Source organism: Teleopsis dalmanni, chromosome X (assembly GCF_002237135.1).
Source record: "Teleopsis dalmanni isolate 2A chromosome X, ASM223713v2, whole genome shotgun sequence".
Classification (NCBI taxonomy): domain Eukaryota; kingdom Metazoa; phylum Arthropoda; class Insecta; order Diptera; family Diopsidae; genus Teleopsis; species Teleopsis dalmanni.
In genome coordinates, this window is record NC_051848.1 from 23,873,935 (window position 1) to 23,889,130 (window position 15,196).

The 15,196-nt window shown below is 28.7% G+C and overlaps 1 protein-coding gene across 1 annotated transcript in view; it reads right to left on the bottom strand.

Annotated features, from left to right (window-relative positions):
* Positions 1 to 872: 872 nt before the first annotated feature.
* The window catches only part of LOC119687957 (protein YIPF5-like), a 31,734-nt gene continuing 17,410 nt past the window's right edge, over positions 873 to 15,196 (bottom strand). The window contains exons 5-7 of the mRNA XM_038102521.1: positions 12,751 to 12,861; positions 12,181 to 12,365; positions 873 to 1,208 (exon numbers count right to left, since the gene is read on the bottom strand). Coding sequence (XP_037958449.1) covers positions 1,046 to 1,208; positions 12,181 to 12,365; positions 12,751 to 12,861 — 459 coding nt within the window. The 3' untranslated portion in view covers positions 873 to 1,045. The remainder of the gene's footprint in view (positions 1,209 to 12,180; positions 12,366 to 12,750; positions 12,862 to 15,196) is intronic.

Below are 15,196 nucleotides of genomic sequence, written 5' to 3' on the forward strand. Positions count from 1 at the left end.
ACTTAGTAAGTTACACTTACACTTGCTGAAAACATACCGTAACTTATTTGTCGATCGACTAAGTTATAAGTATACTTCGCGATAAAGTTGATTATATATAAAATTTAAAATTAATTTAATTTTTCCTATTGATTTAATACAATTCAATTATAAATAAAAGAAATATCGTCATTTAATTGGGCTACCCTGCAGTAACTTGTTACGTTCTTTTACAGCTACAAGAGAGTCGAGTATCAACATCGCCGAGTAGAGATCATCAATTCCACTTGTAATATAAATAAAGGGTTCCAAAATATCGAGTTACCCCTGTACGTACGAGTATAAACAGAAACCAAAATAATGAAATCAGAAATGAAAATGAACATTTTGAATGTACGATTGTACCTGAAACGTAAGTAACAATGCGGGTATGAACGTGTATCGGAAACGGAATTTACGCGCCACACAGTGTTGAACAATGATAATTTTGCAATGCAAAACTACAAGAAAAAATTGTGGCGAAAAAATATGGGAAAAATATGGTTGGACTGTACAGAATATGCCAAAAATAAATTTACTCACTTGCCAACCAGTAAACATTATTTTTTACAGCTTCTTTTTATGCTTTAAATCTTTCTCTTAAAAATTTAATATTCTTTCTTTGTTACAATTTTTTTTTGTTTTACAATTTTGCAATTAATTTCTCTATTGTTTATGTTTACATAAAACTTTTATGAATTTTTTCTTTATCCTGTGTTTTAATAATAATAACACAAACCGAAATGCAAAAACAAAAAAAATGAAGAGCACATATAACTCGTATTTTGCATATATCGACATTTTTATTATTTTTATTATTTTTATTATGTTTTTAATATTGTTTTTGCGTAAACTATTGTTATTTTCATTTGTTTCATTGTTTCCATTTTAATACAGCGTATTTTTTATGTGTTGTTATTTTTGTATCTTTACACTTTGCCGCCATTTCAATTTAAATTGGTGTTGATATTTCGTTTTCATTTTCTGCTTTCTCTTCCTTATTTTGTGTAAATTTTTACATTTATTCTCAAAAAATTGTAATCAATGCAAAAACTCCATACAGCAGTGCACAAGGATATGCAATCAACACTTGTTGATGGTCCATCGAATATGCAGTTACAAATAGTTTTGAAGCCGATATAGCACACCAGAGAATTACGATTCCAGCAACAATTAAGCCGATAGTACCCCTGTTAATGGAAAAGAGCAGAGCATCGAAAAAATTATTAAGAATTTTTAACATTGAAACATTGAAACATTGAAGCACGGAAACACGGACACACTGAAGGATAAATATTTTTTCATATAAATTTAAGCTCAAAGCTAAAGGTTAAACATAAATTCACATACATACTCACACACACACACACACACACACACACACACACTACACGACTTAAGTTTAAATAAAATATCCTATTGAAATGCAGATATAAAAATAAGTGGAATTAAGAACTGCGTATTTCTGAATCTGAAAGAAATAACAATTTTTAAATCATGAATTCCATACTTCACCAAATAGCCTTCCTTGTACTTAAAAGAAGTGAATGGTAGTATCCAGTAAGTAGTAGTCAATTAAAAGTAAAGAATTATATGAAGTTATTGGTTTACATATAAATTGAATTTGAGACACAAAATTTTCATATATCAACATTTGAGAGAACTTTTATCAAGTTGAGAAATAAAATCTATTGTTAATATTATTTATTAAGTTTAATTGTTTGTACTAAAATGATTTATATTCATAAAAGTGACTCTCTGAACGGTTTTTCTGATCAGACTGGTTATATCGTTTCCTAGAACCTTAGTGAAAAGGAAGATAATGTAAAAAAAGGCACTAAGGTACTAAGATCAATAAGGTACTAAAAAGTGATATAATCAAACTGATCAGAAAAAATGTTTTTCAGAACCACCCTAAAGAATACATACTATTTTATTATTATTTTAGCGTTATTGTTTTCTGAGAAGACTTTTCAAGATGCCATGGTGCATTAAGAAAAATGACATCCTCAGGGACCTCAAGCTGGATTCGATCAAAAAAAAAAACATAAAGGATAGAGCCCTGAAATTATTTACGAAAACTGACAGACTTACTAAGACCGCGTTATTGAATACAGGTTACAGGCTCCTCGGGGAGGTGTACAGATCTGAGGTCAATTATTGCTTAGTCTGATGAAGTGGTAAACAATAACCCAGTCAAGGCGTAGAGTGGGGTTGTGAAAAAACCTCACTGTTAATAGAGAGTAAAACTGCTCTCAAGTGCAATGACTCAACTAGCCTCAACATAATAATTTATATATTTATAATAATATTAAAATAAAATTATAATTGATATTTTATGATAATAAAAATGTATGATAAGTTTATAGATTTAAAATAAACGTTCACTTCTTCGTAAATTACTTTTCTATTGTCAAGAGCGTCCTGGCATGCCTCCAAATCAAGTTTTTTTTAACATTTTTAACTTTTTCCACATCACATACCTTTTCATTAAGGAACTAGAAAATGATATACCTAATCAAAACAGAAAAAAAATATTTTCCTATACAATTGAGGGCCAAACTAATATTTATGTACATATGATGATTTTAAATTATTTTTAATTATGACGAAAGAAACTATGTATTTTCTTAATACTAGTAGAAACTATTTTTTTTTTAATAGAGAGATTCTTAAATATAGTGAATTACAAATTTGACGGAGTACAAGCTCAAATCTTGGTACTTATAGACTCTTAAAATTATTTACGAATAATTAGATATAAGAAATATAAATTTAATATAAGAAAAGCCATTAATGATAGGTATTTGGTAATATTCGAAAAAGCTGTATGGTCAGCTAAAAATTAAATTAATCAAAAACAATTAAATTTTGTTGTTGTAATTCACTACTGCTCGCAAACGTCAAAATTCTTGGCTTAGATAAGCTTTGAATTCTAGGTACTAAACCTACTTTTCTTTGAAAAGTGAAGGAAATTAATAATATAAAATTAAATATAACATAAGAATTGTATGGTCAGCTAAAAATTAAATTAATCAAAAACAATTAAATTTTGTTGTTGTAATTCACTACTGTTCGCAAACGTCAAAATTCTTGGCTTAGATAAGCTTTGAATTCTAGGTACTAAACCTACTTTTCTTTGAAAAGTGAAGGAAATTAATAATATAAAATTAAATATAATAATATAAGAAAATAAATGTGTTTGTAGTTATCCATTTCATTTTTATTTACCCATTTTCATTCCTTTTATGACATTTATTAAAGCATTTAAAATGTACAAAATGTACATTTAAGACTCATTATTTATTCAACAAAATAAAATAAATAAAAAAATAAACACTCGCGATGCAATATAACAAAACTGCGAACACGAATTGTCAAAGCTTTCTGATGTGCTTTTAATATTTTTTCAAAAAGTTCTTGATTAAATAATAAAAATTTAATTAGTTGTAGAAGTTCTTGATTGTACCCTTTTTATTTACACTTAAACTTTAAGTAAAACTGTTTTAATTGTAAACTTTAGCTGGGTAAACAAGTAGGAAAAATATAAAAATGAAACTACTGTCGTAAACAAAAAATCCAAATAAAATAACAAATAACAAAATCAAAAACAAAAACAAAAAAGAAAAAGAAAAACAAAAAGAAAAAACAAAATTAAAAACAATAAAAAGCAACAAAAAGTAAACAATAAACAAAAACACAAAAGTGTTGCAGTGAGAAAAAAAAGCGCAAAATTATGACTTTAGAGTGAAATGAAAACGTGTGTGTTGTAGCCACACACTAAACAAGTGGCAACACTCCACTTTACTCCACTTTAGCAAGAAGAGATTCGTGATAATAAAAAACATATAAAATATAAAAAAGAAAACTGAACACTGAACACTAAAAACTAAAACTACCGTTCGCGTAGTATAAAACACTATGTATATCAGACAGCAGAGATTTGCACTACAGCATAAATTAAAACGTAAAAACTTAGAGAAAATGCACCACCAGGACATTCGATTGGACGGACTATACACCGGGGAACCATTGCAACATTGGAGCAAATAAGTTCACCTCGTATTGAGGTTTACATCAAACATGTGTTCAAAATTTACTAACGACCAGACAGTGCTAAATATTGCACTAGCAAAGCAAACTAAATAGAATTTGAAATACGGATATGAATTAAAAAAAAAATTAACAAAAAATAAACTTAAAACTAATAAAAATGGAGAAAGATAAGCTTTAACAAAAAAATCCAAATAATTAAAATATAAATGTAAGACAAACAAAAATTTTAGTGAAAAGCTTACACTGCTCAATTTAAATATACGTACAACGTAGCGTATGATTGCTCTTAATATTAAAGCAAACACTACAAGCTTTGCAACAAATAGAAAATTGAAAAAAATTTATTAAATTTTTTATTATTAATAATATTCTAATATAAATGGAATGTGAAATATTTAAATTGGTTGAAATTCATAACTAAGTTCTAACTAAAATGAATACAGCAATGCATATGGGTCATTATTTTACAGGCAAAAAGGCCGATTTAAATGAAAATTTTTTATAATCTTCTTTTTTAAAATAAAATCAAGATTAATTATTTTAAAATAATAATAAAAACACTCGTATCCCGGGAAAAAATTTTTAAAATTTTTTTCTAAAAGATGCAGAAAGTTTTTTTTATAAGCCCCGTTTTTAAAATAAATTCACCCCTATTCTGAATACTTCCAGAGAATAAGTCTCCCTTTTCGCTCGTTTATTCCCTCGAATGGAATTCCCTTATTCTGAATTGCTGGGGAGACAGCTGTTTTTGGGAACAACAAAAATTTCAAATTTGTTTTGTTGAACTTTGGCAACTATGGCACTTTTTAATGGCGAAAGATACGAAAATGAGCAAAACAAACGAATAGAATAGCGTATCATATGTTGATTTAAATTAAAAAATCGCATTATTTGTCAGTAAAATAAAATATCAGAATTGATATAATGAATACTTTATAAGTAAATAATAAAAAAACCTTTAGTTTATTTATTTTAATTATTTATTTCCAAAGTCACTGATGATGGGTATTTGGTAATACTCGAAGCAGCTGTATGGTCAGCCAAAAATTCAATTAATTAAAATAATATAAAAAGAATTTTTGTTGTTGTAGTTTACTACTGTTCGAAAAGACCTCTTAATTATTTATTTTATTTTTCAAATTTCTACATAATTTGTTTTTTTTCTTATATACAATAAAATTAAGTAAAATATCTTATTTAATAATTGGAATTATTAATGTTTTAACTAAAATTTCAGTTCCTCTCCAAAAGTCGTATTTATTTTTATAATTAGGATAAAAATGTACTTCATTTAATAAACTGTAATAATAATTTATAATTGCCCAGATGTCACAATTAAAAAGAAGTAATGTTTTACCTGTGTATTATTTAAAAGAAATTATGTTAAACTTATTCAAGGAAGCTCATTCTAGAATTTGGGTTCCTTTCATAATTCTATTATTTTAAATAATAATAGTTAAAGCTTTAGTTTGTGAAAAAAACCCGTGTGGATAATATAAATAAATAAAAATTTAAATATATTGAATTTGTTATTCTACTAAAAATAATTTTATTATAATAATAATTTTATTATAATAATCATTTTATTTTAATAATATTTTTATCCCATTCCCATATGATTCAGAATAAGGATATCGGGAATAGGGAACGAAATTCCTATTCTCATTTAATTCAAAATAAGGGAATTGGAAAAAAACTGCCATTCCCATGTGATTTAGAATGGGAGTAATTATTTTAAAATAAAACTAAAAATACTCATATCTCGGAAGAAAAGTATAAAATTTTGACTAGAAGATGTCGACTTAAAAACAGGGTTTTGAGTATTTACCAATTTTCAAATATTATATTCAAATTAAAATAAAAGACCATAAATGATAGAAATTAAATTTTTTGCATTATTAAGTTAACTGATTGAGTATTAGTTTAAGATTAATTGAGAAATAGTTTAAGTAATTGTTATATTTATAATCAATTATTAAACAATTAATACATTATGAATTTGTAAAGAGTAAGATCTTTACTCGACTTATAAGTAAGTGATAATTTTTTTTCGTTTAAAATCGAAATCTAATACTGGTAAATAAGATTGGTTTTAAATCATGGCCTTGTGTCGAGAGCTCACTTGAGCTCAAATAATAACCTGTCGTGACACCACAGATTAGCATTATTTATATGCAGACAAGTAGGATATTCAAAAGGACCACAGTGGTGGTCATACGACTAACGCTAAATCAAATAAAGTGAAAGAAACCTAGTAAGTCTATAAAATTGATCAAGTTCCTAATTGTACAGAATGATATCTCTGTCAAATCGGTTAGAAAAAGGCCACTAAAGATATTAAATCTTCTTGCAGCAAATAATTGGCACTGACATATAAGATGGAGCACAATTTCCTCCTCGTCCGCAGAACCACAACCTTGACAAAACTCATCAAAGACACAGTCTCATAGCATGTCTTCCTATTACACAGCGATCTGTCAGCACTCATAACATATTGCTAAGCAAGTTACGCTTAAGTTGACGCAGCTGACTGTTGTTTCTTGTTTAATTTAGAGTATGTTGAGCTTGAGATCTGACAAGAGTTTTCATCTCCTAACGTTTGTTTAATTATACTGAGTTTGGTGTTGCTATTGTGATAACAATATCCGAGAAATGAATTTCAGAGAGAAGAGTGTTTACCTTGACAACAAAACAAAGGCGGCTATACGAAAACTACAAAGTGAAAAAATTAATTATTTGAAAAAACTTGCATTGCATTTTAATTGGGCCACTCTGTAATTGGGATTGGTTGTAAATTTACTATATTTCGATCATTTTAAAATCCCCTTGAATAAAAGCGTATAAGATAGAAAGACCAAACGTCAAGCTTAAACTAAGTATTAGTTAAAAACTAGGCGAAAACGAGTATGATTTATAGCTAAAATCAATATTTTTAGCTGTGGCATTTCAACGTATGGAAAGGAAAGCACTTAAAATTTTTATAAAAATTTATTTATTTTACGGATATGCGATTTTTAAAACGCTTAACGGTCCACTTATAAATGCGAGTTATTCATCGCATAATAATTTAAATATGCAAATAATAATAAAAGTATTTCATTTTACTAATACATATTGCTTATGGTTACTGATAAATCCGTTTAAATCCTTGCAATGCTTTCATTCAAATTTATGCTTGATATAAAAGTTCAAAAAATATTTAAAAATTTTCTACGGAAATTTTATGGTTTTCGGTTTATTTGAAAATGTTTTGTGTATTTTTTATTTCGCAAAAGTTTTTTAACTTTTTTTTTGGGAAAATAATTTCCCATGAAATGTGTGATTTCGATTGCATTATTTTGTCATTATGAAAATGTTACAGTGAATGTGCTTTGCATTGCATTGCATTGCATTGCCTTACTACGTGTAGTTGTAGTTGTTCTCTGCTGTGTGCTATGTGCTATGTGCAGTGTATGTTTATGTGTAGGTGTATGCATATGTGTATGTGTCATGAGTTTTACTGGCACTGCGGCAATTACATTTTTTTTATTTGATTTAACCTTTTTGCTTGCTACTGTTGCTTGCATTCGTTGGGCTGTGTTATGTTGTGTCTGTGTCATGTTTCCTACTAAGCAGAAGTTTTTATACATTTGCACGTACCAATTTCAATTGATTTGCCTCAATAATTGGAATCCACTGGTCCACTTGCTCAATGCCACTCATGCTAGCCATACTACCCATACTACCCATACTAGCCATGCTAGCCATTGTTGTTTATATATACTATTGTAATTTTTTTTCTCTTTATTGTGTTTGTTGTATTTTATGCCCTTCTTCTATCCTATGTTATGTTATGCATACGTTTGTTGTTTTCGGAAAATTCTTTTGACTTTGTTTTTTGTACTCCAATTTTCTTCATTCTTTTTGTGCTTTAGAATTTTTTGTTTTTTTCTTTAGAATTTTCTTTTTGTAAATTTATTTGCACATTTTTTGCGATTTTATGTTGCTCTCAATTAAGTTTTTAATCATCGAAATCCAATCAGACAAACATATACATATGCAATAAAATTGTCCATTTTATGTGCAAGGCATGCTTTGGTGTCACTTTGGTGCGGCACCGTTAGTATTAGTGTCAGTGCAGTATATGTGTGTGGTGAGTTTTATGCTTGTTTCCTTTACAGTGAACTTTTGCATGTATGCAGTCATATGCATAACAAGTGAAAATTTATAATCCGCCATTTGGACTGTGAACATTTGCGCAAAATTTTACATACCATTTTTCCGTTGAGTCTAAGTAAATTTACATGTTATGAATGCAGCATTTTCATTTCAATTTTCGAAAAAGAAAAATTTAAATCTATAATGAAAAAATGGCATAATACTTGTACATGGTATGAGTCCAAATTCTATATCAAAAAATAGATTTTAAAAGTACTTCGTTAGTTCCCTGCAGTTACAGTACAATTTTGCTTGTTTATTAATGTTAAAAAATCGGGTTCATTGTGATATTTTAGTTCTGCGAAATAAATGCAAGTATTGCAGAAAAAAATCAACATACTATTGCAACGTTCGAAAGCAGCTTTACTAAAATTTATTCACTTACTGCTAAAACCATGAGGAAATGTTGGCAACTCTGTGGATTTCAAATTATAATACAAATAAGTATCATTAAATGCTACTTGTGCAAATCCTACTTGAATATTATATAAAGATGAAATTAAAGTTTATATTAAAATGAAATTTTTTGTATAGAAATAGAAGCTTTACTAAAATACAGTAAGCCACTTGAATTTAAATTTCGAATTTTACAATTTTAAGAAACTTTCAATATACCATTTCATTATTATTATTACTATGGCTATTATTACTATGGGCTTCAGATTTATTTTGAGCTTTTTACGTATATAAATAATTTTTATACTATAAGATTACGCAACATTGCAACCATGACTGATCTGACCGGTGCTGGTAAATGACCGCAATGAAACATAATATACTTCACCCTTCTAATGGAAACTAAAGTACCAGTTGTTGAATATATCCCCACATCAGGAATAGTTAATTCTAGTAATCTTTTCCTGGTTCACATCAAAGCCGGACAGTCTGAAAGAAAGTATAATTCTCCTCCAAGCAAAACCAACATTCTGAAAGAAACACCTATATTATAAAGATAGTGACATAAGCCATGATAACCAGTCAGATAACCTGCCAAAAAAAATTTTACCCTATTCTACTAAAAAATATTAAAGATGTAGGCACGAACTGGCTCTTGAATGGGTGATGACCGGTTAGATAATCTGCCAACGAACTCAGTTTTGTTCTATTAAAAAGAGACGCCATAACACAGGTATAGCGACTAACCCTGTCTTCCGGCCGATAGTTACCTAAAGTGTCGCACCGGCAGTTCCTTCTTTTGATTACAAACTGCTTTTCTTTCAGAGATCTTATTACGAACCAACTTTTTCGCAATAAGGTTCTGGCCCACTGAATCGAATGACTTATCTAGTCTACTTAGGAGGAACGCCCTACCGCAGGTACGGAGACTAACCATGTCTTGCATTCGGTAGTTACCTAAAGTGTCACACCAGTAGTTCCTTCTTTTGATTATAAACTGCTTTTCTTTCAAAGATCCCAACTTATTGCACAATAAGATTCGGGTCTACTGAATCGAATGACTTGTCTAGTCCTCATAAGGACGACGAAAGGATTGTCCGCCGATTCATTGCCATTGGTTGTTGTGTGATCACGCTGTTTTTGCTTAGCAGTATGTCGTAGTACTCGAAAAAAATTCAAGACGAGAACTTGCACGACAATACTTTAACAGCTGTACCTATACAATCACATATAGGCGCCTTTTAACACTTTGGTAAGGTAAGATCACAGTAAGCTACATCCTCAGCGCGAACGTATTTCTAGAATTGGGATCGCAGACCTGTGTACCAACTTCTTCTTTAGATTAAGAATCGTTAATACACCTAGATAAAAGGTTAAGCTGCATTAATGGTGAGCCTTTGAAATTTTGATTGAAATCTTCATCTTCATATGAGACTTATATTATATAACCCATATTTAAGCACCATAAAGTCAGTAGGCCTCAATTATTGTATTATAAACATGTTTTTTTTTTCAATTATCAATTTCGATTTTTTTTACTAGTAGCTAGTATTACTCGCTACAGTAGTATAAATTATTATTTTTTTTAACATTTCCTATTAAATTTAAAATTAATGGTTATAACAAAATAGTTTATAGAATTAATTATATAATTTATTTAATTAAACATATTTTTTATAAATATAAAATAAAAAAATTTTATAAAAAAAAAATATATAACATATATATAGTAATTATCTAATTTTTTTAACTAAATCGTGAACCTTCACTGGTTTTCACATCTATCAAACGTCATCCCACTGGGTACAAATTTCAACGTAAAGTTTCTTCAATGAAACTTAAGCAGTTCAAAATCGGCACTTAAAGATACTACCTCGATTTAACTTGAAATTTTTTGAGTTACCATATAGTCGATGATCAGTTTCTGCGACGACTATTGATTCACAAGACGCTTGTATATGCCTCGATAGCCAGATAAACAGCCAGATAAAAATTGAAGCTCTTTTTTTTAAGTTTAGATCTTTTAGAATTTGCAATCCGTTTTGCTCATGCAACATCTCGAATGTTTCTGTCTCTAAGAGCGGCGCAGCATACACAAGCAGCTCAAGGTGCTTGGACTCATTATTACAAGATCAGCAATTAATGTTGTTGCGTATACAGTGTGACTTAAAAATAAGTGAATAATACTTTTCTCGAGTTGACTACACACGAAATGAGTAACGGATGTATTTGTTTATATTATGTATGCTACAATATCAGTCGTATATTATTTAACTTCTGGAACCAAGCAATTGTAAACCATTTGTTGAAACCTCTGCAGTTGTGACCTCTGCTTTTATATTATATTATCATGTTTTAACATTTTCGCTCCAGAAGTATTAGTAGAGAGTAAAAATGTTACACTATCTTTTGCAACTTTAAGACCACTTGCCGTTCTTCTCCGATTTAGCGATAAATGTTCGGTTAGACATTTTTTTGCAAAACAAACCAGTTTCGTCAGTATCAAATATCTGAAACATGTATTTATGATATTGTATGTATTGTGTTTCAAATTATAACAAACAAAAAAAAAACAAAAATCGTATAAAACATATTTGTATGTTTTACAAATTAAATATATTTGTGTTTTTAATCATTTCGAGCGTATAACTGATAGCAGCAAAAGGTTTTTAAAATCATTTTCGAGTCCTGCTTCAGGGCAAATCCGCTCATTTTGTTTACAATGATTGCTATTTAAAAAATATTAAAAATTTGTAGTGCAAATACCGATACATGAAACCTGATATTACATATCAGAAATATAAGAAAAAAATTTAATTCCTTTATATTTTTAATTGCATAATTTATGAACGTCCACAATTGGCCTTTGTATTCTTTTTTTTTTTTTTAATTTAAGCTACTTTTCGTTCTCATTAAGTGAAAAACTGTGTGAATGGCATTAAAAAACAAGCATGTAAAAATTGCCATTCTGCAATTTTTACTTTAAGTAACTTCAAATTGATTATGAAAAAATGCAGTAATTAAAACGATTTAAATATTACAAAAGCAATGGATATTATATACATTACAATAAATTCAATGAACACATACATAATAATGTATAAAGGCTGCAACAGGCAGTAAGCAGGAGGCAGAAGGCAGGAGGCAGCAAGTAGCATACAACAAACAGTAAACAGTAAATAGCAAACATAGCAAGGATAATAAAAGTTTTCAATTATGCGCATAAGTTAATAAACCCAAGCATAAAAATGGCGAACAGCAAATACCAACAACAACTGCAATGAAAATCCATACCATACAAAAGAAAGAAAAAAAATAAATAAATAAAAACAAAAAAATCATAATGCAAAACAAAAAAAAAACTTAATAATAATGAGAATAATACGCGTAATAAAAATAATGAAAATTGTAAAATGCACAATACAGTGCAGTGCACACAAACACACTCCCACTCATACTTACACTAAAGGCAAACAAACAAACCACTCTATATAGAAATAAAGTTATACTTACTGTACGATTATTAAAACATTCATGCCTGACAACATGACCATGGGCAACAAACAATACCCAAGCACTGACACCACAGCACCGAAGGTCACTAACGACTTCTCTGCCATTATCGAAAGCAGGCAATAGAACGCGATGCAGCCCATAACTCCAATACCATAAATATAAGAGAATGTCACTTTGCCACTCTGCACAACGTTTCAACAAAAGTCACAGGCAACAGAACAGCCAATGTATGGACCACAAGCAACAATGGTTCGTGGTGCAGGCAGCAAGATGAGAGGCAAGCAAGTAAATCATCAACAAAGTACATGAAAAAAAACAAAAAACAAAATAGGAAAATCAAATTAAAAGAAAAAAGTTTTTAATTAAAAATTTCACAAATATTGATATACACATACATATATATTTATAATTGCATTATATAGTTATTATTGTTTTTGTTTATTGTTGCGTTGTTTACTTCAATTATTTTAATTGTTTTTATTGCTCATATGAATGTGTATATTATACATTTTTTCTTTTGTTATATTATGTTACGTGCATACAATATATATATGCACGCCCACCTACCAGAAGATGAAAGCATCCTAATGCTAAACAAATGACCAATGGTCCTGCCATATCTGTATCTTCCAAAACAAATCGATCAGCTTCACGCATTGGATTAAGCACAGCAAGTATCTGTAAGAAGAAAACAAAAAACTACAAATTAAAAAAAAGAAAAATATATTTACACAGAAGTAATCTAGCAAATATTTTATATATTTTAACACGACAAAGACTTTCAGTTATTTGAACATTTTTCACAAATTATTTTGATATGATGAATTATTTTTCTTAAGTTTTTTCTTAAGTAAGAAATTTTTATGAAATCTTATTTTTTCATTTCAAATGCATTTCAAAAAATATTTTTATAATTGGACAGAGAATCACATCATTTGTTAAAGAATAAGGAACATTTTGGATAGTTTGACATTACCCTTTATCTTTACATATCTTTACTGATATCTTTACTCACTTTTCAACATATTCAATTCGTAGTGATTCTAGCATTAACAATAAATATTCACTCCCCCTTCACTATCTTCCAATCTCTCTAGTACATGCCAATGCTTTCTCTCTTAGATGAATCTAACTTACTAGGTATTAAGCCTATCTACTCTCTTCTTTCTTCCCCGTCTACTGGAATGCAGATTCCACATTGCTGTGGAAATCTTCTCCATTTATTCCTAAAAGGTAGTTTTAGTCGGTTCAAGTTTCGCACTGTGGCTTTCGATGCTTCATTTTAAATCAGAGAGACAAATATTTAAGAAGACAAGAATTTTAGGACAAGTTTTATTTACTTATGTGTTATTATATGTTGCAGCTAGTAGAGCAAAGACAAAAACACATAATTCTTATATGTCGTTGAATATCATTGTTTCTTGTTCAAAAATAATAGAATGTGTTTTTAAATATTGTGCAAAAAAAAAATAGTAAATAGTAATTTATATATTTTGAATGCTGATTTTAGTCATCCCCACAGATCACTCATTTTACTAGTTCCTTTGGACAAATTCATGTACTAGTGCCTAACGACAATTGTCTTCCAGAGAACTACTGGGTACTCTTAAAAAGGTGTTCATCATCTATGCATTCATAAAATTTTTGAAATGTATGCCGAAAATTTTCATTTTTTACTCATATTTACTCGTATAGGTTCAGTATTAAATTTTAAATTCAAACACATGTGTACTATACTTTCGTTGAATAAATTTTTAAAAAATATACTACAAAAATTATTGTATTTTATTCTTTATTTTGTTTTGTGATAAAACACAAAACCTGAAAATTTCAGGACGGTGTTATCCTTAAAGCATTTTTTAAACATTAATTTATCTTCCACCTCACATCAAACACAAACACCCGATTTTTTTGTAAAAAAAAAAAAAGAAAGAGGAATATATCATAAAAATTTTTATGTTTTATTTTTTATTCGGTTTAAAGAATAATTTTTGCTCAGAAAATAAATATTTCCAATGTGGTATTGTTTTTAAAAATATTTAAAAAAAAATTCATTTCTCAGGCACCTTGCACCACACTCATACGTACCATAAAAACTGTAAATAAATTTCCCACAAAAAACCACACAATGTTACTTTTTATTTCTGAATTGAATGTATCATTAAATTCTATATAAAATATTAAACATTTTAAATAAATTCTGCCTTATCTCTATTAAATCTATTAATTGTTCTAATATAAATATAGCAAGTGAATTTGTTAATAAAACTTTCACAGTAAATTAATAAAATTCCAGAAAAATGTGCGAACATAAAAGTCAAATACGGCTTTGGGTCAATTGGTCAAGGAGCGTTGACTCTGAGCTTCAAATTTGGCAGGGCAAGAGTTCGATTCCTCGTACTTACAGTCTCAAAAAATTATTTACGAATAATTAAATACAAGAATTATTTCCAAAATCAGCCAAAAATTCAATTAATTAAAATAATATAAAAATGAATTTTTGGTGTTGTAGTTCACTACTGTTCGTAAAATCTCTTCAAGTTATTTATGAAAACTATCTATTCTAGTGGATTTTACCAGCATAGATTTCATTAGCATATTATTCGTTTATAAACCGAAGAAAGATGTGTATGAACTAGCCAGGACAATGATAATATTTATTTAAGCTTAATTTCAATTTCAATTTTCTACAAGTTAAATTTTAATTGTGTAACGATTAGAATTCGCTTTTCTATAAGCATGAAAATATGTTCAGATGTTCAGATGTTCAGATGCTCAGATGCTGAGATGCACGTGTAGAATTGTGGGAATTGTGGAAGGTTTGCATATGTGTGGACGAATGAACAAAAGAATGGTTCTTTCATTTTAATAAACAAACAAATACAAATAAAATTTATGCACTTGTCATTTGTGTATGCCATTCTTGTTCATTTTCATTTGCGTGATTGTTGTTGTTGTTGCCGCTGCTGTCGTTGTTTTATTTACATTTCTATTTACGCTTGCAATTGTACTC